The sequence below is a fragment of the Eptesicus fuscus genome, chromosome 6, assembly GCF_027574615.1.
Source record: "Eptesicus fuscus isolate TK198812 chromosome 6, DD_ASM_mEF_20220401, whole genome shotgun sequence".
Lineage (NCBI taxonomy): Eukaryota > Metazoa > Chordata > Mammalia > Chiroptera > Vespertilionidae > Eptesicus > Eptesicus fuscus.
The window spans coordinates 224,482-250,000 of NC_072478.1; the positions used below are offsets into that span (position 1 = coordinate 224,482).

The window sequence follows — 25,519 nt, forward strand, 5'->3', positions numbered from 1 at the left end:
AAGTAGCAATTTTCTGCATCTTTACAATGAACAGAGCCCCAACATCGGCTGGTGGTTAGTGCTGGCGTGCAGCCTGAAGAGCCGCGGGCTGTATCCCCAGCCCGGTCGGGTGTACGCAGCAGCCAACCGATGTCTCCTCACATCCATGTTTCTCTCGTCTCTCCCCCTCCCTTCCACTCTCCCTAAAAACCAATGGAAAACATATTCTTAGGTGAGGATTAACAAAAAATAAAAAGATAAATGGCTCTAGCCGATTTGGCTCCGGGACTGGGTTCGATTCCAGTCAACGGCACGTGCTTCAGTTGCAGGCTCTATCCCTGGCCCTGGTCGGGGTGCATGCAGGAGGCAACCAACCGAAGTGGTCTCTCTCACGTCAATGTTTCTCTCACTCCGTCTCCCTTCCCCTTTCTCTAAAAATCAATACTCTGGTGAGGATTAACATAAACAAGTAAATAAATCATGACAAATGGTTTAATTTACTCACACACACACACACACACATATAGAACATGAGCACAGAAAAAGGATGGAGGCAGTAAGTTAGCAATGGTTTTCTATAAGCAGGTGAATTCTTTTTATAATAAATATTTTTAAAAATCGATTATATATTATATACACCAATAACGATATTGGGCAAATAAATGAAGGAAATAAGCCCAAGGCAGGCATTCCTTCCTTCCTCCACTGTCCACCCAGGGACACGCCTGCCCGGCCTGCGCGCTGCCTCTCCACGAGCGAACTCCACGCTTCTCCTCAGGGACATATCGAGCCTCATCGAGAGCCCTGCTTGCTTCTCGCGTGGCAGGCGACGGGTTCAGGCTGACGGAGCCATCACTCGGGAGGGTGCCGGCAGAACCAGGCACGTGAGAGGTTCGCTCACTTTTTTTTTTTTTTAAATATATTTTATTGATTTTTTTACAGAGAGGAAGAGAGAGGGACAGAGAGTTAGAAACATCGATGAGAGAGAAACATCGACCAGCTGCCTCCTGCACACCCCCCACTGGGGATGTGCCCGCAACCAAGGTACACGCCCCTGACCGGAATCGAACCTGGGACCCTTGAGTCCGCAGGCCGACGCTCTATCCACTGAGCCAAACCGGTTTTGTCAGTTCACTCACTTTTGAAGCAACACTGAAAAGCCATGAAGGCTTCCCCTGCCCCGTGTAAAACTTATTTTTAAGCAAATTCTTAATTTTTAGAAAAAAATGCTCATAAGCTTCTATATCACCATCACCAGCTTATCTCAGTGTAAGCACTGTGGACTCGTGCGGAGTGTTTATGTGCATTTATCCGGTGTGACTCCAATAGCATGAGTCCTTCTGAGAGGGGTCTGGGGTAACAGGAACCGAGTGTGCGGGGGCCTGTGCCCCTAACACAGAGGCCCCACTCCAGGCCCCTTCGCTGGAGAACGAGGCGCATCCTGACGTCTGTCTCTCCCGCTGGCTGTCCTCTGCTTTTCTCCCGCGCGTTTCTCGGCGTGCTCCTCCAGGAGCCGCCGCAGCTGCGGCTCGCACTGGCTGGCCTGCTGCAGCCCGTCCTCCCTCCCTACGAGGCACACGAGAGGCAGGTTACGGCAGCCCCAGCCTCAGCCACTCCCGCGGGGCAGGCGAGCTGCTCCCCCAACCCATCAAGCTCCAACCCCGAGGCGGATTTCATTCCAAGGGCGCAGGTGCCCTGTCCCTGCACCTACCTTGGCAGTGCTGGATCACGCGGCCCCACAGCCGGTTCCTCCGCAGGCAGGCCAGGTGTCCCACGATCAGCAGGTGCCGCCTCCCTCGGGTCAGGGCCACGTTCATGCGCTGCTCTGAGTCGATGAAGCCCACCTGCCTGGTGCGCACGCAGGACAGAACGACCACCTCCTTCTCGGCCCCCTGGAAGGCGTCCACGGTGGACACCTGCACGGCCGCGAGGTGCGGGCGGTCCAGGTCCACGGCCCCGAGCAGGTGGCACAGCTGTGGGGAGAGACGGGTCACGCATGCGGGAGCCGTGGGGAGGCGGCCGAGCCCGCACAGCACGTTTTAGCCCGAGTGGAAAGTTCACTGTCTTCTGTGACGCGCACGCACCTGCCTGGTTCTAAGATAGTACGTAACTCGATGACCACATAAATCGCGAAACAATGAATAATGATTTATCTATTGCGGGGAGCTCATCTGGATATGCTAATTTCGGGTTAATTAATAATGAAACATGGAAAGTACTAAAAAATTAAAAATTAACGAAAATGTTATAAGTAATGGACTCATATGTACATGAATATCTGGTGTCTATCTTTTATTTACTGGTAAAAGGTAACAATAATGAGAGAACAGTTTGGGAAACAGATCCAATCTCATCTGTCCCAAAACACAAAGCACACGCCACATTTCCTTCCCTCTAATTTGTTTATTTGCATTTTTGCCCCAACAGCTGTAAAGGGAATTTCATTAAACCTTGTTAGGTTTACATTTAATTATACAGAAAAAAAGCAGACAGACAAAACTCAGAATGCTTCTTCTGAATGCATTAATTACGGTCCCAAAAGATTTTCAAGCACCAAGTCAAACCCTTACAAATATAACGTCAAACGCTGTGATAGAAAACGATAATATTCGGGACACGATGGGACACAAACCTTGCCCAGCTGGGACTTGTACAGCGTTATCACCCCGATCATGGTGCCTGGGATTCCACCTGCAACCAGAGATCGAATCAGCATCAGGGTAAAAGCGGCTTCCGCCTCATTATGAAAGCTGTTACCTCCTTCCATCTGGAATGAAAAACAGACCCAAAATTACATTTCCCAGAAAGGCGAGGAAGGACCGAGAAAATCACACCACCACCACCACAGATAACAGGACACGGGGCTGTGCTGGCTCCCGCGGACGGCACGCGCCTGCTCCTGCCCCGGGACGTTGTAGAAGCACAGGGTGGGCAGCCAGGCGAGCAGCGGGCCCCTCTCAGCCTGCGAGACGCCGTTCCTGAGGCCGCCGCCGTAGAACAGGTCGTTAGCCACAGCAGCGATGGCCGGGTGGCAGCGGTACTGGGTTCTCAGCAGGACCGGCTTGTGGCCCTAAGAAGTTTAAATGAAGAAAAGTAAAAACTTAAAACAGCACTTTTTTCTTAAGGGAAAAAAATACAATATTTTAAATGTTAAAAGTATTGCCGCCTCTCACTCCAACAAGAATTGTTTGAGTTGTCTTGTACCCATGTTGTGGGGAAGTGGGTTTACAATATCTAAATCCAGCCTACCACCAGGAATGCTCAGGACCTACTCAAGAAGGCAAATAATCCCTTCCACCAATATTTACAGGGTAAAATAAGATTGTTGCTAGAGTAATAAATTTGACAGTAAAATAGTAGTCAAGTTTTCAGGCAAATTTAAATTGGCTAATTGAAACAAGCGAATATTCTAGAAAAATTAATTGTACTGGACAAAAAGGTGTTCCTAAAGTGTCAACTAAAATTTTTATTGGTACTTCATCTCATGACAAAATTGTGCACCATGTAATGAACCTAAAACAGTAATATTATAGTGCAAAAAATTAAAATTTAAAAGCCATCAAGACTACATTATAAAATTTTCAAAAGCCTCTTAACATTTAAATCAAAAAAGGAGAGGATAGTAGAGGAATATCATGTAAGGAAAAATATCCTGTAAGTAAATTACATCTAGAAAATTAATACTTTTGAAAATTAATTGTAAGGCTAAAAGCAAGACACCCATGAAAAACACACAAGGTGACAAAACAAGCCAGAGGAAAATCATTTGGGCAAAAAATGAAAAAGGATCCCCAGTCAAATTTATAGAAAATATTCCTTTATTAACTTTTGGTCGAGAATATGTTTGTATATTTTCAGAAAACAACTCGGAGAGCATGTGGATTCCAGCAACAGAGAGGAATCGACAGGACTACTCCAGCCATGAAGACAGAAGAGAAGCAGTCCAGAGACGGAAGACGCTGATGTGGCCTTCCCATACTAGCAGTCAGCAGCTGTGCATCACTGCAGGTTGCCCAGGACCAAACCAGACAGAGTCGGACCTGCATTACCACCATTTGTCCACCATCCAGAACTGTAATGTCAGTGCCATGTACACATAAGGAACTGTTGACATTGAAATTGGGTCTCAAAAGAACTGTTGGCCCAGAAAGAAACTCACTACACACTGATTCATTTCCTGTCACCATAACCATTATTGCTTGTCTCACTTTCGGTTCTTATAAGTGTATTTCTAATAGCACGTGATCTCACTCATCTGGGGGAAATAATGAACAACATAGACTGATGAACAAGAACAGACCCAGAGACAAGGAGGCATGGATCAGACTGTCAGGCCTCAGAGGGAGGGTAGGGGAGGGTGGGGGTAAAGGGGGAGATCAACCAAAGGACTTGTGTACAAGCATATGAGCCTAACCAGTGGTTAAGGACAACAGGGGGGTGGGGGCATGTGTGGGGAGGGGTGTGGGATGGGAATGGGGGGATGAGGACAAATATGTGATACCTTAATCAATAAAGAAATTAAAAAAAAAGTATTGCCGAATTGTGCTCTTACTAAATGAATTAGAAACATGATAGTGTAGACCAGTGGTCGGCAAACTGCAGCTCGTGAGCCACATGCGGCTCTTTGGCCCCTTGAGTGTGGCTCTTCCACAAAATACCACATGTGGGCGCGCACGTACAGTGCGATTGAAACTTCGTGGCCCATGCGCAGAAGTCGGTTTTCAGCCTGGGTGAGTCTATTTTTAAGAAATGGTGTTAGAAGAAGTTTAAGTTTAAAAAATTCGGCTCTCAAAATAAATTTCAATTGTTGTAACTGTTGATGTTTGGCTCTGTTGACTAATGAGTTTGCCGACCACTGGAGTAGACAGTAAATAACATTTTTTAATTACTAAAAATATTCTCGTGGTAAATAACTACCACACCACAAAATCATAAAATATAAAACACGTCAAACCTTAGACTCATGATCTAACAAGCAGGGTGAGGAAATCTTCACCTCCGATCTGCCCCGCCCGCCATGAACCAGCCCTTCGCTCAGTGGGTCCCCCTGCGGACACCGCCCGCCCAATGGGCTACCATAGTGCCACGGGGCTTGTGCTCATGTCACCCCGATTCCCTAATAATGGCCCCAAAGCACAGGATGCCGGCAATCTGCACATGCCACAGAGGAGCCGTAAAGCGCATGTGTGTGCAGGAAAAACACGGTACGCGTAGGGCTCGGATCGCAGTGGCAGGCATCCCTGGGGACTTGGGGCGTACCCCCTCAGCTAAGGGGAGACCATAATGTAACAGTACGACATGTGCTACAATGTGGAGGAGCCTCAAGGATGTGCTGAGTGGAAGAAGCCAGACGCAGGAGGTCACATGTGTATGGTTCAAGCTGCCCGGTGTGAGGGTGGGGAGCGTGAAACAGGAAGCACCCAGAGTAGACAAGTCCACAGACAGAGCAGACGGTGGGGGGGGTGGGAGGGAGGCGGGAGGGAGGGCATGTGTTTGGGACCAGACAGAGGACTGGGAATGTAGTGAATGCCACTTACGTTAATGTGGCTAATTCTACCTTATGTGAACGTCACCTCAGTTACAAATAGATAAATGATTCATTTGTTAAACTTTTAATGTGAAGTAGAGCTCTAAAACAGGGCATGAATAATAGAGCACAGCTGTTTCTTTTTATTTTAGAGCAAAAGCTATATACTTTCTTCCAACTACTAAAATATACAGGAAAAAGGCTATTTTATAAAGGAGCTCTTAAATTATGGGGTTCTACTTTTCTTTAGGATGAGTGCTTTATTTTTATTTCTAATTTTTTTTAAATTTATTTCAGAGAGGAAGGGAGAGGGAGAGAGAGAGAGATAAAAGCGTCAATGATGAGAGAGAATCATGGATCAGCTGCCTCCTGCACACCCCCTACTGGGGATCAAGCCTGAAACCCGGGCATGTGCCCTGACGGAGAGTCGAACCCTGACCTCCTGGTTCATAGGTCGACGCTCAACCACTGAGCTACGCCAGCTGGGCGAGATGAGCGCTTTCTAAACAACTCCAATCACAATTGTTTTAGGACAGAGCTCGGTCTTCTTTCCTATCAGCCTGCGCAGTTAGACCAGGACGGGATCATGCTGTGAGTCTGGCGGCAGTGCCTACCATTAAGCAGAGTCGATCAAACAGAGTTTGCTCCAACCCGTTTTTATGAGCTGCGTCCGATCCCTGGATGGTGGGGGGAAGCTGCTTGGGATCCCCAACGAGAACCAGCTTTTCACACCCAAACCTAAACACAGATCCAAAAGTTAGATGGAGAGACAGGAAGCGCTGACATATTCTGTTTTCTAAAATGCATTTTAAGGAATCTGAGGTCCATGCCGCTCCAAGAACAAGGCTTCATGGTGCTCAGTGTATTCAGAGGCCCGAGGCTCTGAGTGAAGAAACGCTTATATAACTTTATTTTCCCACATAAGCTGCTTAGTGTCCCCTCCTGTGCACAGAACCAGCCTTTCCTAGAGCGCGCTCTGAGAAACAGTGATTTCAGAGTCTATAACGTAGACTTAGGAGCTTTCCTTGGGAATAATCTGGTTAAACTACTGCAAGAAGATATTAGGCTCTCGGGCTTAATGCCCTTCCAAATAGGAGTAAAGCGGGGAGACGGGAAAGGGGGGGGATGCCCGCGTTTTGTGGAAAACCTGCGGTATTGTAAATTACCAGAACCATGTGTGTGCTCACTCAGAGGACCACAGTCTGTCATACGTGTTTGGTCTTGCCCACAATTCCTGCTCGCGCCCCAGAAACCCTGGAGTTTCCCCAGAGGTGAAAGGGATCAAGGTCCTTTGTTCTGTGTATAAGGCGACCTTAGCACAGCCCCGAAGGTGGGGCTGGTTGCCAGGGGAACCCTGGGATTGGAGGGATGGAGCTTCCAGTCCCAGCCCCACTCCCCCACCCCCAGGGAGCTGACTGTCCCAGTGGTCAGCGAGCTAATCCGTCACGTGCAGGTGAGGAGCCGGCAGGGGAGCAGGAGGGCTGGAGCTGGTGGGGAGCGTGGAGGAATGGGGAGGCGAGAGAGGGTGAACTGGGGATCAGGAGATAACATGTTTCTCTGAGTTCTGCAAATGCTCTGGCAAATTAATGGAACCCCAGAAAATCAAGGGAACCTCTGGTTTATGGCCAGTCGGTCAGAAGTCCAGGGACCAGCCTAGACCTGGGACCGGCACTGAGTTGGAGGTCACTGGAACCTCTATCTGCACCCAGTTGGTCAGCAGCCTAGCCTCGCCCTGGCGTCGGAAGTGGGTCTTGCAGGACAGCCCTCACCCTGCGGCTCTGATGCTGCCTGTGGGTGATCATGTCAGAGCTGAGGGGAGGTTTTGGTCCCCCAGCTGGTGTCGGAGGGCTGCTTGCTGGAGGGATGGGGAACCCTCCCCCGTCCCGCAGCATGTAGGAACTGGGTCTGGGAACCCCTATTTCAAAAACCTACATTCACATCCCAGCTCTATGACCCTCTATGGACACGGCAGGTTATCTAAGGTGAGCATGAGCACTCTTCAGTGACCTGGATGTGACCATGCCTTGTATGGCTGTGGTGAGGACGTAATAAAGCACATGGACAATGTGTTAGTATTCAGTAGGCGCTCCAAAGTGTGACTCCTCCACCCTCTATGCGTGGCCTTAGCGCTCCTCTGTCCCTGGCTCCTGGGTGGGGAGACTAACTCATCCTCCTCCATTCAGGACAGTCCCAGTGCAACAGTGAGAGCCCTGGATGCAGGAACCTGCCAATCCCGGCCAATCGTGATGCAGGAACCTGCCAATCCCGGCCAATCGTGATGCAGGAACCTGCCAATCCTGGCCAACTGTGACAACTGGGGACCAACGTCCCCCTCACCCAGGGACAGGCCTGCTGAGTCCAAGTGCAGGCCTGCTCCCGCCACCGCGGGATTCATGAGTGAGAGATGCTTTAAAAGCACCATGTTTCGGTGGCTGAGATAGTTTAGAAAATGTCAGTCTTCTACATTTTAAGACAAATTGTCATTTTTAATTTATTTTTATCTCCTTGATATCCTTTCATAATCTAAAAGCTATTTTCAGAAACCAAGCATGGGAGTGAGATGCAGGGAGGCACTGAAGCAGAGCCTAGAGCTGGGTCCTCAGATGGCGGCTAGAGGCACCTCCACAGTGAGCTGTCCTCCGGGGCCTACATGCCCCCTAACAAAACATTAACCCCCAAGTCCCCGCCCCCCCCCCCCCCCCCAGTCCCCTCGGTTCTTTAAAACGTCAGTGTAGCACTTGAATTGCCAAGGATTTCCACCAGAGCCTGGAGGGAGTGGTGCTGAGCCGTGCCCTGCGGTTACCTGGCGATGGGGAGGAGGGAGGAGGGCTCTGTCATCTGGCTGCTCTCGTCCAGCACCACCACGGGGAACCGCAGGCCGGCCATGCAGGGGAACGGGCAGGCTGCGCAGGTGGCGCCCACCACGCGGACCTGGGCACAGGGATGTGAGCGTCATCAGCTACTTAGAAAACAAGAGGCGTATCTACCAAAGAGCCTGCAGGTGGAATCAGAACTGAAGGGGGAATCCCTGCACTCAGAGACCACAGGCCACTATGTCCACTCCCCTGTCCCACCTGAGAAATGGGAACACAGCACAGCTCCCAAAGCACAGCCTACGGGCAGAATACAGGCACACGCGGACACTCAGAAGGAAGCTGCTACAATACAGGGTCTTACATGTCAGGACCACACACTTTATCCTCCAGCTGAGGCTGAATACACAGCACAGCCGCGTTCTCCACGGATGCACTGGACATGCGGGCGAACGGACCTGCTCACGGTCAAGCACACTCCTAACCTGACTCGCTAAGAAGGAAAAGGCAGCTGACTCATTCCAACAACAGTACATTCCATGCACTGGTAGTTGTAAGTGTATTTGAGTCTCACAGACTGAGATATTACACCAGAATACCATTATTCCCCAGGCAAAATGCCTGATAAAAGCTGGTATTTAATCTAGGGATATAAACATAAAGGAGAGGAAAACCAATGAATTTTCCAATTGCATGTGGTCACTAGCTTTCATCAGCAGGAATAAGAGGAACCTGAGGTTTCTGGAAACTCAGACCAAAGTGAGGCTGGTTCCCGCCCTCACCCCAGCAGTTCCTCCCCTGCCCAGCAGTCCCCTCACCCGCCCAGCAGGTCCCTCACCCGCCCAGCAGTCCCCTCACCCGCCCAGCAGTCCCCTCACCCGCCCAGCAGGTCCCTCACCCGCCCAGCAGTCCCCTCACCCGCCCAGCAGTCCCCTCACCCGCCCAGCAGTCCCCTCACCCGCCCAGCAGATCCCTCACCCGCCCAGCAGTCCCCTCACCCGCCCAGCAGGTCCCTCACCCGCCCAGCAGGTCCCTCACCCGCCCAGCAGGTCCCTCACCCGCCCAGCAGTCCCCTCACCCGCCCAGCAGGTCCCTCACCCGCCCAGCAGTCCCCTCACCCACCCAGCAGGTCCCTCACCCGCCCAGCAGTCCCCTCACCCGCCCAGCAGGCCCCTCACCCGCCCAGCAGTCCCCTCACCCGCCCAGCAGGTCCCTCACCCGCCCAGCAGGTCCCTCACCCGCCCAGCAGGTCCCTCACCCGCCCAGCAGTCCCCTCACCCGCCCAGCAGGTCCCTCACCCGCCCAGCAGTCCCCTCACCCGCCCAGCAGGTCCCTCACCCGCCCAGCAGTCCCCTCACCCGCCCAGCAGGTCCCTCACCCGCCCAGCAGTCCCCTCACCCGCCCAGCAGGTCCCTCACCCGCCCAGCAGGTCCCTCACCCGCCCAGCAGGTCCCTCACCCGCCCAGCAGGTCCCTCACCCGCCCAGCAGGTCCCTCACCCGCCCAGCAGGTCCCTCACCCGCCCAGCAGTCCCCTCACCCGCCCAGCAGGTCCCTCACCCGCCCAGCAGGTCCCTCACCCGCCCAGCAGGTCCCTCACCCGCCCAGCAGGTCCCTCACCCGCCCAGCAGGCCCAGCAGTCCCCTCACCCGCCCAGCAGTCCCCTCACACGCCCAGCAGTCCCCTCACATGCCCAGCAGGTCCCTCACCCGCCCAGCAGGTCCCTCACCCGCCCAGCAGGCCCAGCAGTCCCCTCACATGCCCAGCAGGTCCCTCACCCGCCCAGCAGGTCCCTCACCCGCCCAGCAGGTCCCTCACCCGCCCAGCAGGTCCCTCACCCGCCCAGCAGGTCCCTCACCCGCCCAGCAGTCCCCTCACACGCCCAGCAGTCCCCTCACATGCCCAGCAGGTCCCTCACCCGCCCAGCAGGTCCCTCACCCGCCCAGCAGGCCCAGCAGTCCCCTCACCCGCCCAGCAGTCCCCTCACCCGCCCAGCAGGTCCCTCACCCGCCCAGCAGGTCCCTCACCCGCCCAGCAGGTCCCTCACCCGCCCCGCAGGTCCCTCACCCGCCCAGCAGGTCCCTCACCCGCCCAGCAGGTCCCCCACCCGCCCAGCAGGTCCCCCACCCGCCCAGCAGGTCCCCACCCGCCCAGCAGGTCCCTCACCCGCCCAGCAGGTCCCTCACCCGCCCAGCAGGTCCCCACCGCCCAGCAGGTCCCTCACCCGCCCAGCAGGCCCAGCAGTTCCCTCACCCGCCCAGCAGGTCCCTCACCCGCCCAGCAGTCCCCTCACCCGCCCAGCAGGTCCCTCACCCGCCCAGCAGGTCCCTCACCTGCCCAGCAGGTCCCTCACCCGTCCAGCAGGTCCCTCACCCGCCCAGCAGGTCCCTCACCCGCCCAGCAGGTCCCTCACCCGCCCAGCAGGTCCCTCACCCGCCCAGCAGGTCCCTCACCCGCCCAGCAGGTCCCTCACCCGCCCAGCAGTCCCCTCACACGCCCAGCAGTCCCCTCACATGCCCAGCAGGTCCCTCACCCGCCCAGCAGGTCCCTCACCCGCCCAGCAGGCCCAGCAGTCCCCTCACCCGCCCAGCAGGTCCCTCACCCGCCCAGCAGGTCCCTCACCCGCCCAGCAGTCCCCTCACCCGCCCAGCAGGTCCCTCACCCGCCCAGCAGGTCCCTCACCTGCCCAGCAGGTCCCTCACCCGTCCAGCAGGTCCCTCACCCGCCCAGCAGGTCCCTCACCCGCCCAGCAGGTCCCTCACCCGCCCAGCAGGTCCCCACCCGCCCAGCAGGTCCCCACCCGCCCAGCAGGTCCCTCACCCGCCCAGCAGGTCCCCACCGCCCAGCAGGTCCCTCACCCGCCCAGCAGGCCCAGCAGTTCCCTCACCCGCCCAGCAGGTCCCTCACCCGCCCAGCAGTCCCTCACCTGCCCAGCAGGCCCAGCAGGTCCCTCACCCGCCCAGCAGGTCCCTCACCCGCCCAGCAGGTCCCTCACCCGCCCAGCAGTCCCTCACCTGCCCAGCAGGCCCAGCAGGTCCCTCACCCGCCCAGCAGGTCCCTCACCCGCCCAGCAGGTCCCTCACCCGCCCAGCAGTCCCCTCACCTGCCCAGCAGGTCCCTCACCCGCCCAGCAGTTCCCTCACCCGCCCAGCAGGTCCCTCACCCGCCCAGTAGGCCCAGCAGTCCCCTCACACGCCCAGCAGTCCCCTCACCCGCCCAGCAGTTCCCTCACCCGCCCAGCAGGTCCCTCACCTGCCCAGCAGGTCCCTCACCCGCCCAGCAGGTCCCTCACCCGCCCAGCAGGTCCCTCACCTGCCCAGCAGTCCCCTCACCTGCCCCAGGAGGGTCCTGTTGGTCCCCAGTTTATGCTGCTCGATGCTTCTCCTCACATAGACTCTTTCCATGGGAGTCAGGTCTTCTTTCATCAGCGCGTGGAGTTCCTTCAATTGCTCACTGGCATTTTCTGAGCCAGCATGCAAGCTAAGCAAGAATGACATAAAATACCCTTCTTCATTCCATTTCCAAAGCATTACAAAACAGTGAGAAACAGATTTCCTAAGTTAACCAAGAAAAAGATAAAGCTTTCTCTCTTCTTCCTCAAAATACATTTAAGGTAAGAGTTATAGAAAATTACTGTGTTTCTGTGAGCACGCTGTGACTTTGGAAGTATGATTTCTTACCTGTAAGGTAGGACCGGCTTGGCAATCTTCCTAACACTCCCCACTCTGACAAACTTTTCAAATCCAAGACTGAGAAGCCTTTAAACAAAACAAGGTAAAAGAGAATCTGGTTGTTTAGAAAGCAGAGTATAAAACAAAAGTTTCATGTAATATTTATTAAAATTAATTTTGTGTAACAGCATCTTTTAGTTTTGTAATTCAATGTGAAATGCTTAAACTCAATGTAAATGCAATATGGCTGAAAGAGTTTTAATATAACACACTCTACAGAGGACTTAAAACATGCACTCTATTACCTTTACTCAGAAAGTCTGGATGAAGTGTAAGCTTGCACAGTATATTCCTATCTTTTATTCTAGGCTGAAGACTTTTTCCTCAGAGAAAATCAGAATCGGAGACAAAGACTTATGTTTGAGGATCTTTGTCACCATGTTATTTATAACTAGAGGCCCGGTGCATGAAATTCGTGCACAGTGTGTGTGTGTGTCCCTCAGCCCAGCCTGCACCCTCTTCCAATCTGGGACCCCTTGAGGGATGTCTGACTGCCCATTTAGGCCCGCCTAAACGGGCAGTCAGACATCCCTCTCACAATCCAGGACTGCTGGCTCCCAACTGCTCTCCTGCCTGCCTTCCTGATTGCCCCTAACCACTTCTGCCTGCCAGCCTGATCACCCCCTAACCACTCCCCTGCCAGCCTGATCGACACCTAACTGCTCCCCTGCCGGCCCAATTGCCCCTAACTGCCCTCCCCTGCCAGCCTGGTCACCCACAACTGCCCTCCCCTGCTGGCCATCTTGTGGGTTGCAGTGACAGTCAATTTGCATATTACCTCTTTATTATATAGGATGGGGAACACTTGGAAAGAAGGACTGACTATTGTTTAACGTGTGATATAAGCAAATCACTGCATATACTAGAGCTATCAAAAGTATGTTTTCTAAGATTTAAAAGCAAGACACAAATATATATTGATCATACCAAGTTTGGAAAACAAAGTATGTATGTATAAAACATTTGTAAAGAAATATAATATCTGTACAAGACAGTATATTTTCACCATAAAGTTGAGTTTTTTAAAAGTCTACATTTATATATAAAGAATTATTTCTCCTAATCAAACTTTTCATTTATGTTGAAATTCAGATCATTAAACATGGGTGAACGCATATGTAATCTTTGTTTGGGTTTTCAATAGAATCTTAAAACAACCACAAGCACTTTGCAGAACAGGCCGTGCTATTGCTTCCTCAGAGCCTCTCGCTGAGTCAGAGGCGTAACTCAAGCTATTCAGCTCTGCACCGTCGTGTTCGTACACCTGCACTTCAGCTCCTTCCGGTCACAGACCCACAGCACAGGCACTGCCTCCGAGTCCTATGAGGGCAGGGTGTCCCGGGGGAGCCCGCACATGCAGCAGCCTGGGCTGTGGGAGGAACAGGAGCGTGGGGAACCCCCAGTTTAGACGTGACAAGCAGTGGGCAGGCTCTGTCCTGGAGGGAAGCCCCAGCTCCTCTGTCAGGGTGCGGACGCCTGGCATGACCCTGAGCCGAGGCCTGCCTGGGGTTAGGAGGTCAGGGCCCCGAGTCCACCTCTCAGCCCCTGTGCTTCCTGCTGTACTCGTTTTGACACGGGCGGACATCCTATCCTTGTGCCAAGGCTGTCAGGTCTGAATCTGATTTCCTGACAAACGAGCAAGGTAGCCTGTGACTGTCTCATGGACATGGCTCGCGTCAGAGACAGAGGTCTCACACCTGGGCCCAAAGTAGATGGCACCTCTCAACAACAGACCCCACCACCAGCTCCTCACGCTCACGTGTCATACCCACCCGAGGAGCACTCTGTCCACAGCTACGTTAGTGGAAGAAGAAACCAGCACTTTCCATGGCCGTGCACTTCCTGCGGTGGGAGCGTCACTCTTTTCAAACAGCTGCACCAAAAACAGAATCACCACTGCCAGCAAGTAGCTCTTTCCTGCTCCAAAAACTCCTACTTGTTTGGAAGGAAGGGAAAAATAAAGGCGGAGTCATAAATAATTTCTGAAAGCACAAGAAATAATGTCACCATCTCCCTCTCTCCTTCATTTAACTAATTCATTAAAAAAACACCATGAACAGAGTGCCCAGGTTGTGCTCAGCACCAGGATAAATAGATGAATAACCCAAAGACCTCTTAGTGAGACCACGGTGTACTTGGAAGACAGCCAGGGAAGGAACAGTAATGACATGACATGTGGGGAAGAAGTGGCCAAAGGGGTCAAATGAGTGTGATGGGAGGAAACTGGACTCAGCACACAGATGTCAAGTGCCAACCTGTACACCTGGACCGTCTGTCCTGCTCTGAGTGTTGCCCATTTATCTAATAAAAAGTAGCTAACCTGGGAAGTAACACCGTGACTGCATCGGAGCGGGAACACCTCTCTAATCTGGTGGAGGTGGGAACGCTTCCCACAAACAAGCAGAACTAAGTCGCCCGGAGTAAGACACGCAGACCCCGGAAGCCAAGGTCCTTCCAGCAGAAGCTGGAGAAGCTCACAGGCCAGAGGCGAGGCTGAGAGGGAGGTGAGGGGCAAGTCCCAGAGCTCTGCTTGCTGTGGGTAAAAAATGAATTTTGTCCTGAAGACAGGGGAGTCCCTGCAGCATCTTAAGCAGGGGACCTGACTTACTCAGAGTGCTTTGGTAAAACTAGTTGAGTGGAAATGTGAAGTGTTAATCCTGAGAAAGAAAACAGCTACTAAGAAGTGCTGCTGGCGGCTAACTGGCTCAAAAAAAGAACAGGGGAAAAAAGAGCTTTGCAGCCATTTCTACAGGGGCTTTCCTGAGCACTGCCCTTCAGGGAGCAGCCTGCCCTGGGCCCTGCATCTGAGCCGGCCCTTAGAAAGTACTTTCTGGTGTCCGATTTCAACCGATAGGACTGAGGCTCTCCCCATCCAATCAGAACTGAGCAGCTCTGACCAACCAGTGTGGCTCTATTCTGACCAATCAGGACAGTACCTTTTGGACCAATCACACTTTGAGGATTTGAGTCCTCATTTGCATGAGAACGAACCAATCAGGAGCTGGGGTGGGGGGGATTCTGTCCAGAGAAGTCGCTTCCCCTCTGGCTCTGGGAGCCCCTTTCCCTGTCCGCCCAGCACAGACCAGCGGCTCCCTGGCTGAGCCAGGACTCTCAGGGAGCAGAGCAGAGCTGCTGAGCCAGAGGGCCGGCCCAGGGCTGCCTCGAGTCACTGTTCTCACAGCCCCGCTGTGTCACCATGGGGCTGTTCTCCCTGAAGGAGGTTTCCTTCCCCACCGCATCCCCAAGTGGGGATTCCTGTTGGCACTGACTTGGTACCAATGACCATGGGCTGACAGAGGGGTAAAACTCAATTAGAGCAGTGTGAGGGGATCATGGTGATAACACATGCCCACTTTACCAGGTGCCTCCCACATGCCAGGACGGGCCCAAGCCTCTACCTAAGTCAACACGTCAATCCTCCAACCCGATGAGAGAGAGGCTCTTACTAACCCGTGTAACTAGCCACACAATAGAGTAGGAATTAAAGCTACGAGGTGAGTAACCTGCCCAAGATCGTAGCGCTAATAGGTGAAGGAGCTGAGACGGAGTCCAGGATTCCAACTCCAGGGCCCGGTCTCACTCACTAGGAACGTGAAGGTAGGTGGAGGCTTGGATTGAGGGGTGCACGTGACCTGATGGGAATTACCATAAAGAAACAACACATCTCAGTGACTCATCTGATGGGGAGGGATGAACAAGAAGGAGGGTTGAGAGAAAGTCACTTCATCAGCGAGAAAGACTCACTGAGGATGGATCCCCGGTGTCCAACTTGGTCCACAGGGTGAATGTGATACAAACCTCAGAACAGGACAGAGAGTCGGACCACTTCGGGGTGCAGGTCTGAGAGGGAAAGGGTTAAGCGGGGACAGAATCCAGATGGAGTGTTAGCTCTGAGGCAGAGAAAGTCAAGCTCCTCATGAGGACGAAGCCCAGAGACAAGAACAGGGCAAAGGTAGGTGCGTAGGAGTCTGCTTTGAGCTGCATGTCCTGTTTCAGGGCTGGGGCAGGGGCCAGCATGGCCAGGAAGGAGGAAGGTTTGGGACAGCTGATGGGAGGATGGGGATGAGCTGACCAGGAGTTCATAACAGCTTTGCTCATCAAAACTGACGCCCACCATGACAGCCACAGGCTGGCATCGCTGTGACGGCTCCAGGCCGATGTCTGGGTCAAATCTGAACACACCAGTGATGGGCAGTGCTACTCCTGCCCATGCTGCTCTTACAGCTTCTAACGTGGGTCCAAACACCTACAGACCTTCTGGGATCGCATTTGACTAGCAAGGGCGGAGGAGCAGACCCAGTCACAGAGACTTGTCTATGACCAAATGCTGGTTGCAGGGGTTCCACACAGCCAGGTGTTGCCCGGCACCCTCCCCTGACCCTCACCGTGGATGATGGTGATGGGGAGGGTGCCGGCGGGCAGCCCCTTCCCTTCCTCGGCAGGCCCAGGTGATGCCACCATGCATGCTATCTGGGTGAGAGCTGAAGCTTGGTCCTCGTTCAGCTGGTGTGCCTGGATGAACTCACTGGCTAACTGCAGGGCTGCTCCTGGGCCGGGCAACTCACAGTTCATGTTGGTATTTGAGAAGGCTGGTGGGACAAATTTTCTTTTATCCCCTCTCTTATTGCTAACTGTGGTTGACGAAGGCCTAGTAAAAAGGAGCAATAAAATCAAAGAAAAATGAGGGGCTTTTGAAACAGGGAAGTAGACCTGTCTATAACTTAACCTTCACTTTACCAGCACCTCAGAGAACGTCCTTTTGTGAGCACAAAAGAGAAAAGAAGGAACATTTGTTGAATACCTACTATGTGCAGACACTATGCTGAGTACTGCACATATTCTTTATTGGGATCTTCACAACGCTAGGAAGCAGTTAATCTACCCAAATAGAGATACACAAATAGTAAATGTTTCTCCCCACAAGTACCCAGCTACCGAGTGGTGTACTGACACGGAGCCCAGGCTTCATTGTGCCAGCTGGCTCAGGAATTAATACAGCCTCTACTTCAAGTAAAACTGTTAGAGATCAGTTGGCTTTAGTACTATAAAGACTGAGTTCATTTCAAAGTAAAAAAATAAAATATTGAAAGTAGGTACATGAATTTTTTTAAACCCAAGACGTCATTGTGGTAAGAAGAATGAAACCAAATAGACCATAGCATTCCAAATTCAAAACTAGTTTTGTCATTTTAAGTAATTTAATAATATCATTTCCAATTTTTTTAAAGAAGGCATACTTGAGAAATTAAAAATGAGATAAAGATGTCAAAAGTAAAACTAGTACCAATGTACATACTGGATTCAAACTGTAAATAATTATTTAAAAGTTTAGTCTGGCTGGTGTAGCTCAGTGGTTGAATCGATTCCAGGTCAGGGCACAGGCCTGGGTTGTGGGCTCATACCCAGTAGGGGGCGTGCAGAAGGCAGCCAATCAATGTTTCTCTCTCATCATTGATGTTTCTCTCTCTTTCTCTCCCCGCCTCCATCTTCTCTCTGAAATCAATAAGATTTTTAATTGAATAAATCTGACATATAACATTGTAAATTTAAGGTGTATAACATGATACTTTGATAATGTAAAATTATTCTTTTAAATGTTAAATAATTTATGGAATAAAAATACATAAGAATAAAAAATACTCCAATGACCCTTAAGAAGTTATTCCGACATGGGACAATAATAGCATCTATTAGCCCAACCACAACGGGCGACAGAGGAGCGGGTGGCTGACGGGGAACAATGTGTGCCTCCCGGGCAGGCCTCTCAGAGAGCAGTCCCCGAGAGACAATGACAAATTTGTGGCAAAATTACGGGATGTACTTTTCCTGGGTGCCCCCGGCCACGGGAAGGACTTACATGGCCAACAGGTGCTGCGCCAGAGGCAGGGTCGCGGGGCTGAAGTGCTCCTGCATGTTTCTCAGGGTGGTCAGCTCGGTGCTGGCGTTGCAGACCCACAGCGCGTGGACGACTGCTGCGGAGGGCGCGGGGAGGGCGTCAGTGCACAGACCGTCAGCACCTGAGTGTCCGCGCAGCTCAGAGCCGTGAACAGGCCCAGGCTGCAGCGAGCCCTCGGCACAGGCGCACTGTGTGCGGGTCTGTGACTGTACCCTGAGGGGCGTGGGCCACACACAGCAGCCGATGGACAGACGAACAGACACTGGATCACGTGGTTGACATGCGCAGCTACCCAGCCAGCACCCCGCCCTGTCCCTGCAGCATTGTGTCATATCTGAGCACGTGGCTGCATTTCTTCAGTGACTCCACAGAGCTGTATGGGAAGCAGATGAGCCACTGACACTGGTGAGGACTCTGAAGTGAGCAATGTTCACTTCACTAGACAACTCCAGCTGTCCACTCAGTTCCCGCAGGAAATAGGGAGTTAGCCTGGCCCACAGCTTAGTGCTTGGAGGGTCGGCCTGCGCACCACAGCGTCTTGGGTGCCATTCCCAGGCAAGGGCGCGTACCTGGGGTGCAGGTTCCATCGCACCCCTGTGGGGCGGGTGCAGGCGGCAACCAATCGATGTGTCCCTCACATTGATGTTTCTCTCTCACTTTCCATCCCCCCTTCCACTCTCTCCTCGGGTGAGGATTCACACACACACACATGCACACATTAAAACATATATGAAATACTTGAATGAGTCACTAAATGTTATGTCTTTAGTGAGTCACAGGCCAATTCCCGGACGTCGGAAATTATGCCAGAGCTGCCAACGCGGGAGACGCCCAGGTTCACCACCGGGCGGCACCGGCCCTTCGGTGAATGAGGCTGGCGGCCCGGCCTCAGCAGGAGCTTCCCAGGGCCAATGGCAACATCCCTCCACATAAAACACCCTCCGCTCAACTGCTCTCAAATTCCTTGCAAAATCTGAGAACTTCTTGATGTGAAAGTAAATGATCTGTTTATAATGTGCCTGACTAGAATAAGGGACCAAGGGAATTAAGTAAACCAAGAGAATAAAACTTAATACAAGAAATTATTTGACAAAATTCTTATTTAAAAATCAGACATATGCCTTGTAAATGCAACCTCAACCAAGTACCTCAGTGAGGGTCAGGGTGTTTAGGCATCGACAGCCCTCTGGGGCTTGAACTGCAGAAACATTTACAGCGTCATCTGTCACACACGTTTCCAGGGACACAACGCAGGAGGCAGAAGTGGGTGCTTTTTCTTGGCTCTAATCAAAGAAGCCCACCGCCTCACGCCTGTCCTCTCTTTGGTAAGCGAGGCGTGGCCACACTCACCGTCCGTGGGCCACCGGGAGGGGAAGTAGCCTTTCAGAGGAAGCAGCTCCACCTCGTTGGCGGACGACGGCCCGAAGAAAGCGCTGCAGGCAATGAACGTGTCCAGCTGGAAGTCCAGGGTCTTGGAGACCACCCACAGGTCGTCTGAAAGCAGACACGAGCGGCCTCGGGACTATGCTCAACCCAGAGCTCCTTAGATTTCTTAGGTGCCTCGTCCGACACTATTTTTCAAAAAACAAAACTGGTTATTGACATCTGCAAGATTCCACCCCAATGAGGACCTGAACATAGACCACTTCACTGCCATGTTTCTAACTAGATTACTCTCATGGCTTTAAAGTTACTATAAAAGAGTGTAAATAAAGCAGACATCTACCTCAGCTCTTCTAGAGCAGCCTTACAGCGACGTCAGACTTCCCGCAGGTAGACCATTAGTCTAGAGCAGCGACGTCCAGCCTTTTTCATCTCACGGCACACATACACTAATCACTAGGATTCGGTGTGGCACACACAAAATATTTGTTGCTGATCCACACCAAACAATAGGTTACAATTTTAAATCACTCACCCCGGGGGCTATTGTCGGTGGCTGTTGTCAGTTTGTATCTGACGGTCGGAGGGGGAAGAGGTCAGTGCCCCGGCTCAGCGGGCAGGGGCCGCCCGTTTCAAACATTCTCGCAGCTCACGGGTGAGCGCCGCTGGCCTGGAGGTGCTCTGCGGCAGAGTGGCGTCCACGCTCACAAAGGCCGGCAGTCCGTGGACGGAACGCAGGCTCTTCCCGGCCTCCGAGAGCCTGAGGCTGCGGAGGAGGAGCAGCCCTTCTCTCCGTGGAGCTGCGCACCCGCCCCGCGCGCACTGCGGCCCCGCAGCCAGCGGCCACCGCGCCAACACCTGAGCGTTAACCACCGGGAGAGCTAACCCTGGCAAAGAGCCAACTCCAGCCCTGGCCGGTGGCTCAGCTGGTTGAACGTCACCCTGTGCACTGAAAGGGCAGCTATTCGATTCCTGGTCAGGGCACACATCCAGGCAGCGGGTTTGATCCCCAATTGGAGTGCGCACGGGAGGCGGCCGATGAATGTCTCTCTCTCACGTCGATGTTTGTTTCCTCGCTCTCTATCTCAAATCAATAAAAACATATTTTTTTAAAGAAAGTTAAGAAAGAGAGTCAACTGTATTTGTCTTTTTTTAAACTGCATTTGTTCTAAAACTTATTTATACCAGTTGTATCTGTTATTATAATCAAATAATTTAATCATGTATTATTTCAACCATTATGAATATGAAGAAAAAAACTGTTTTAAGAAAACCTAAGCGAACAATTTAGAAAGACTTAATTTAAAGGATTTGCTAAAGAAAGGGACCCAGCCCTAACCGGTCTGGCTCAGTGGATAGACCGTCGGCCTGCAGACTGAAAGGTCCCGGGTTCGATTCCGGTCAAGGGCATGTACCTTGGTTGCCAGCACATCCCCAGTAGGGGGTGTGCAGGAGGCAGCTGATCGATGTTTCTCTCTCATCGATGTTTCTAACTCTCTATCCCTCTCCCTTCCTGTCTGTAAAAAAAAAAAAAGCAATAAAGTATATTTAAAAAGAAAGAAAGGGACCCAAAACACAAAAAACCACTTCTGACTCAAGTACAGAGGAGATCAGTGTACAATATGAGAAAAGAGAGCGAGCAAATGGAAACTGCTCTCCACTCAGACTGCTTCCAAGGTGTCTGCGTCCTTGCCCAGGTGGCGGGTCAGACGGCACGTTCGTGGGCGGTGCACTGTGGGGATGGTTTATACGAGAACGATGAACGGATCTCCAATCAAAAACCCACATTCTGAACAAAAGCCTTGACTTTGTCAAAATCTCATTAAATAAAAATGTTCATCTATTTTAAGATAAAATGCTTACTGTTCATATGCATTATTTATAATCCTGACTCGAAACAACTTCTACGATTAACTGATCCAGGCGAATCTCATCTGCCTCCGCAAAGACAGCTCGCGGCACAGTCCCATCCGGGGAGCCCCGCGCGCACCTGCAGGCCCGGGCGGAGCCGGTGTCACTGGCCCCTTCCCGTCTGCCAGCCACAGGCCCTTTCCTTCCGGCCACTCACCAGCGCCCCTGAGCACTGCCGTTTTAGTGCATATGCTTAGGGAACTACTCTAGAAAAGCTGAGCTACACTACGGTATATGTTATACCTAATTTATTTACAAGTATTTTCCACTTGAGGTGACATATCTAAATTTATTCCCATTTGCTAATATTTACTTTCTTCAACATTTGCCACAATTTGTAGAAAGATGTCCAATTCCCGACAGCTGACAGGAGAAGTGGTTCCCGCTCCGTTCGCCTACGTCCCACTGCAATGACCGTACAGACCAGGACGGCGCGGGCAGGCCACCCCCACTTCTAGGAAGGGAGATTCTTACGGAACGATAAAATCTACAAAGCTTGGAAACTACTCATCCCTGCAGATGATAGGAGGAAATTCTGGGAGGAAAAAGAAGAGACAGAGAGAGAATTTTCTCGGCGACTTCAGGAAACCCCCAAGCTCAGCAGCCACGGGAAGCTGTGGCTGTGGGAGTAGGAGTGAGTGGGGCATCACTCCTGAGCCGCTGACTCCAGGGTCTGTCCTGAGACTGAAACTGGCATGTGACCCTCAACACAGAGGCTCAGGGCCAACTCCGGGGGCAGTGCCAGGGAGGGATCTGAGTGAGGCGGGGTGGCCACGTGCATGAGCACTGGGCACCATGACCAGGGAGCCGAGCCGTCATCTGCAGGTCTCAATCGACGGGGGTTTGATGTTGGGAAGACACAATAGCCTATGTTGTATTCTGGGCCAACAGACATGGTAAATGTCAGGTAGGAATGATTATTATGATTCTCTGGACAGAGACGTTAAGTAAATTATCCACAGACAGAGGCCATAAACGGAGGCCTGGGACTGAGCCACCTCCGAGTCACGGGAGCACCGAGCCCGGCCGGCCTCCGGATGCACTGCCAGAGAACAGCTGAGATCCCGGGGAGCAGGTCACAGGCCAACACAATGACCACTGAAGGGTACAGGGACCTGATAGAAACCCTGGGCCTCGGAGTCCTTCAGAGAAGGAGACGTCAGACACATGGACAAGGCAGGCGGTGAGCCTGGGGAAGGGGGAAGGGAGGGAAGGTGCAGCAATGCAAACAGGAGCAAGAACCACTGAAAAGGAAAGGAACAACAGTATTCGTGTGGAAAAATATGGTAATTAAAGTAATAATCAATGGGATAAAGAGAATGGATACATTAGAAAAACAAGCAATTTAGAAGGAAGACAGAACAAAAACGCAGACAATGTAAAAGAAATGTGAAGAGATTTAGAGATTAGATTCAGAAGTGCTGACATCTGAATAATGAAAGTCCTAGTGAAATAAATAAAAAGAAGAGGGAAATCACCTGAGGAAATAACGGGATCAGATTTCCCGATAGGCGCACACGTCAATCTGGCCTCCCGCCGCACTTACCACGAAGGCGCAGCATGCAGTGACTCGGTGAGGAAAACAAAGACCAGGCAGCCAAAATACCGGCCAAGAAACCAAGAAATAATTCAAAAGAACAACAGCCAAGATGGAGCCTGGACCCGAAGCCATGGCCATTCCAAATCCCCCACTTAAGCCTTGGACAGGACTCCGAGTCCCCTCTGAACCCCAGAAGGCACTGCTGACCCAAACGGACGTGGGGCATCACACACAGAGGAGAGTCCGGCAGCTCCCGGGGACATGATGGAGAACTGCCTGGAGGGGAGGGTGTGGTGACAGCGCAGAGGGAAGGCTAAGCCGGCCTCCCTGCCTGAGACAGTGACCGTGGGACGTCTTCACTGCGAACACCAAACAGACATGAAAAAGGAAAGCAGTTGCCAGTCTTCGGTTTTGGAACAAAAATCCCCCTAAAAAGTGTTCCCTGAAGGAGACACACTGAAACCCATCCGGGTATAAGAAATGACCAAAACAAGCCAGTGAAGAGGCGAGGAAGTTTGAATCGGAGCTTTTCCACTCACCTGGATCTAAAAGATCGGGAAGAAATCAGAGAACAGGCCTGACCGGTGTGGCTCAGTGGATAGAGTGTCGGCCTGCAGACTGAAAGGTCCCAGGTTCAATTCCGGTCAAGGGCATGTACCTTGGCTGCGGGCACATCCCCAGTAGGAGGTGTGCAGGAGGCAGCTGATCGATGTTTCTCTCTCATCGATGTTTCTAACTCTCTATCCCACTCCCTTCCTCTCTAAAAAATCAATAAAGTATACTAAAAAAAAAAAAAAAGAAATCAGAGAACAGGCTCTGAAAGCAAAACCCAGGTTTTCAGGAGACGGAACCTCAACTCAAGCATCAGCTTACCAGGAGCACAGAGGACCTGGACACTCAAAACAGACACAGCTGCTCTGCCCTTGCTGGGGCCGCCGGAGGCGGGAGGGACGGCATCAGAACTTGCTGTGTTCCCAGGGAAAAGCCACATGTGATGACTGACCTTTACCATCTAAAAATCCTTTTTCTGTCTTTGTTTTTTAACCAGCCCATTATTTAAACTCGTATTTGAATAAATCTCTTTTGAGAATAGAAATATTTTACTTTTTAAAGCTACTCATGTCTTAAAAATATATATTTAATTAATTTTAGAGAGGAGAGAGAAACATCAATGTGAGAGAGAAACACCTATCGGTTTTGCCTTCTGCACACAACCCACCATTGGGCACTGGGGATCGAACCCACAACCTGGGCATATGCCCTGACCTGGAATCGAGGCAGTGCATGAGCCGACGCTCAACCAACTGAGCCACCTGGCCAGGCAAGCTTGCTGTCTGTTTCTTTTTTAAGTGTGTTCAAGTTAGGTTTACTACATAAATTTTCCATAAACCAACGACATAAACTTTTTCCATTTCCCTTTTTATTAAATTTATTGGAGTAGCATTGGTTACATAAATTGATTTTTAAAAATATGCCCAGACTGTTCCCTTTATAAAAGAATTATGAGGTTATAATTCTGATTTCCTCATTAGTGCTTATCATGAAGTGAATTAGGTCTGTGTTTCTTTGCCTTGAAAATAAATGTTGAGATACATTTAAAATAATAATGGAATATGAGGAAATTGTAGCTATTTAAAATAGATCACCTTTGCTAAAAGTTGTTGTTAGCAAAACTAAGATTAAGATAGTAATGTTTATTATGAGTATACAGATAATAAATTATACAACTAAATATTAATTTTTATTATAGTTTTAAATATTTTTGACTGTTTTAGTTTTCCAGGACAATTTTGGATTTCTGAGTTATATTCCAATTATTTAGGCAACATACATTGTTTCAATGTAGCAACACAAAAACTGGTTTTATATTTCACTGCATATAAATATTTCTGTTAAATCAGAGTGTACAACACCCAATTACGCGGCTACATGCGCTTAGAGACATTTTGAGGAGCCGTAGGTTGGGATTCAGGTGAACAAACTGTGTGTGAGGGGTGGGGGGGCTTGCCCACTGACAGCGGAGGCGGCTCACTGAGGCAGGGACGGCACTACGCATCCTAGTCCTGCTCATAAAAGGAAACAGGACTTTAATCCCTTCCAGTCACTTCCGTTGCTCTGTGGGAAATTAACGTTCCTGGTTAATTAAGTAACAGTTGTAAAATTTGAAAGATAAACGTAGAGAGAGTGTACAGAGCCCGAGGCATCGACACGCTCAGACCCGCCTACCTTTGCTGTAAGCCGAAGAACTTTCCTTCCGGCTCAGCTTGAGATACAGCTTGCTTTTAGGTTCATTGTACAATTCAGGGTTTACGGTCCTCAACTTCTTTAGTTTGCCACACTGTTTTCTTTGAAAATCAAATCCTTTTCTGCAAAATGAGTAAAACAACAAAAATGAATTTGAATATTAAGGTACAAATTTTTGTTGATTGAAATATAATTGGCACATACTTCATATTAGCTTCAGGGGCACAGCGCAGCAATCCTTATAGATGGTGACAAGACAACTGTGGTAAGTCTAGATAACATACGTAGTTACACATTGTTTTCTTGTGATGAGAACTTTTAAGATTTACCCTCTTAGCGACTTTTAAACAGACTATATGCAGTATTGCTAACCATAGTCAGCATGCTGTACATGACACCCCCAGGACTAATTTATTTTATCACTGAAACCTGAAGGCACAACTGTTTTAAAATGCAGTAGGCAAAGACCCAGGATGCATGTATGCTCATATTCTTTC

General features: G+C 51.1%; 1 protein-coding gene across 1 annotated transcript in view; it reads right to left on the minus strand.

The window, feature by feature from the left end:
* Positions 1–924: 924 nt before the first annotated feature.
* Positions 925–25,519, minus strand: part of ZGRF1 (zinc finger GRF-type containing 1) — a 59,795-nt gene continuing 35,200 nt past the window's right edge. The window contains exons 14-26 of the mRNA XM_054718296.1: positions 25,005–25,144; positions 19,295–19,438; positions 17,906–18,020; positions 16,434–16,696; positions 13,821–13,980; positions 11,998–12,075; positions 11,650–11,797; positions 8,310–8,437; positions 6,121–6,244; positions 2,873–3,049; positions 2,612–2,746; positions 1,691–1,952; positions 925–1,545 (exon numbers count right to left, since the gene is read on the minus strand). Coding sequence (XP_054574271.1) covers positions 1,370–1,545; positions 1,691–1,952; positions 2,612–2,746; positions 2,873–3,049; positions 6,121–6,244; positions 8,310–8,437; positions 11,650–11,797; positions 11,998–12,075; positions 13,821–13,980; positions 16,434–16,696; positions 17,906–18,020; positions 19,295–19,438; positions 25,005–25,144 — 2,050 coding nt within the window. The 3' untranslated portion in view covers positions 925–1,369. The remainder of the gene's footprint in view (positions 1,546–1,690; positions 1,953–2,611; positions 2,747–2,872; positions 3,050–6,120; positions 6,245–8,309; positions 8,438–11,649; positions 11,798–11,997; positions 12,076–13,820; positions 13,981–16,433; positions 16,697–17,905; positions 18,021–19,294; positions 19,439–25,004; positions 25,145–25,519) is intronic.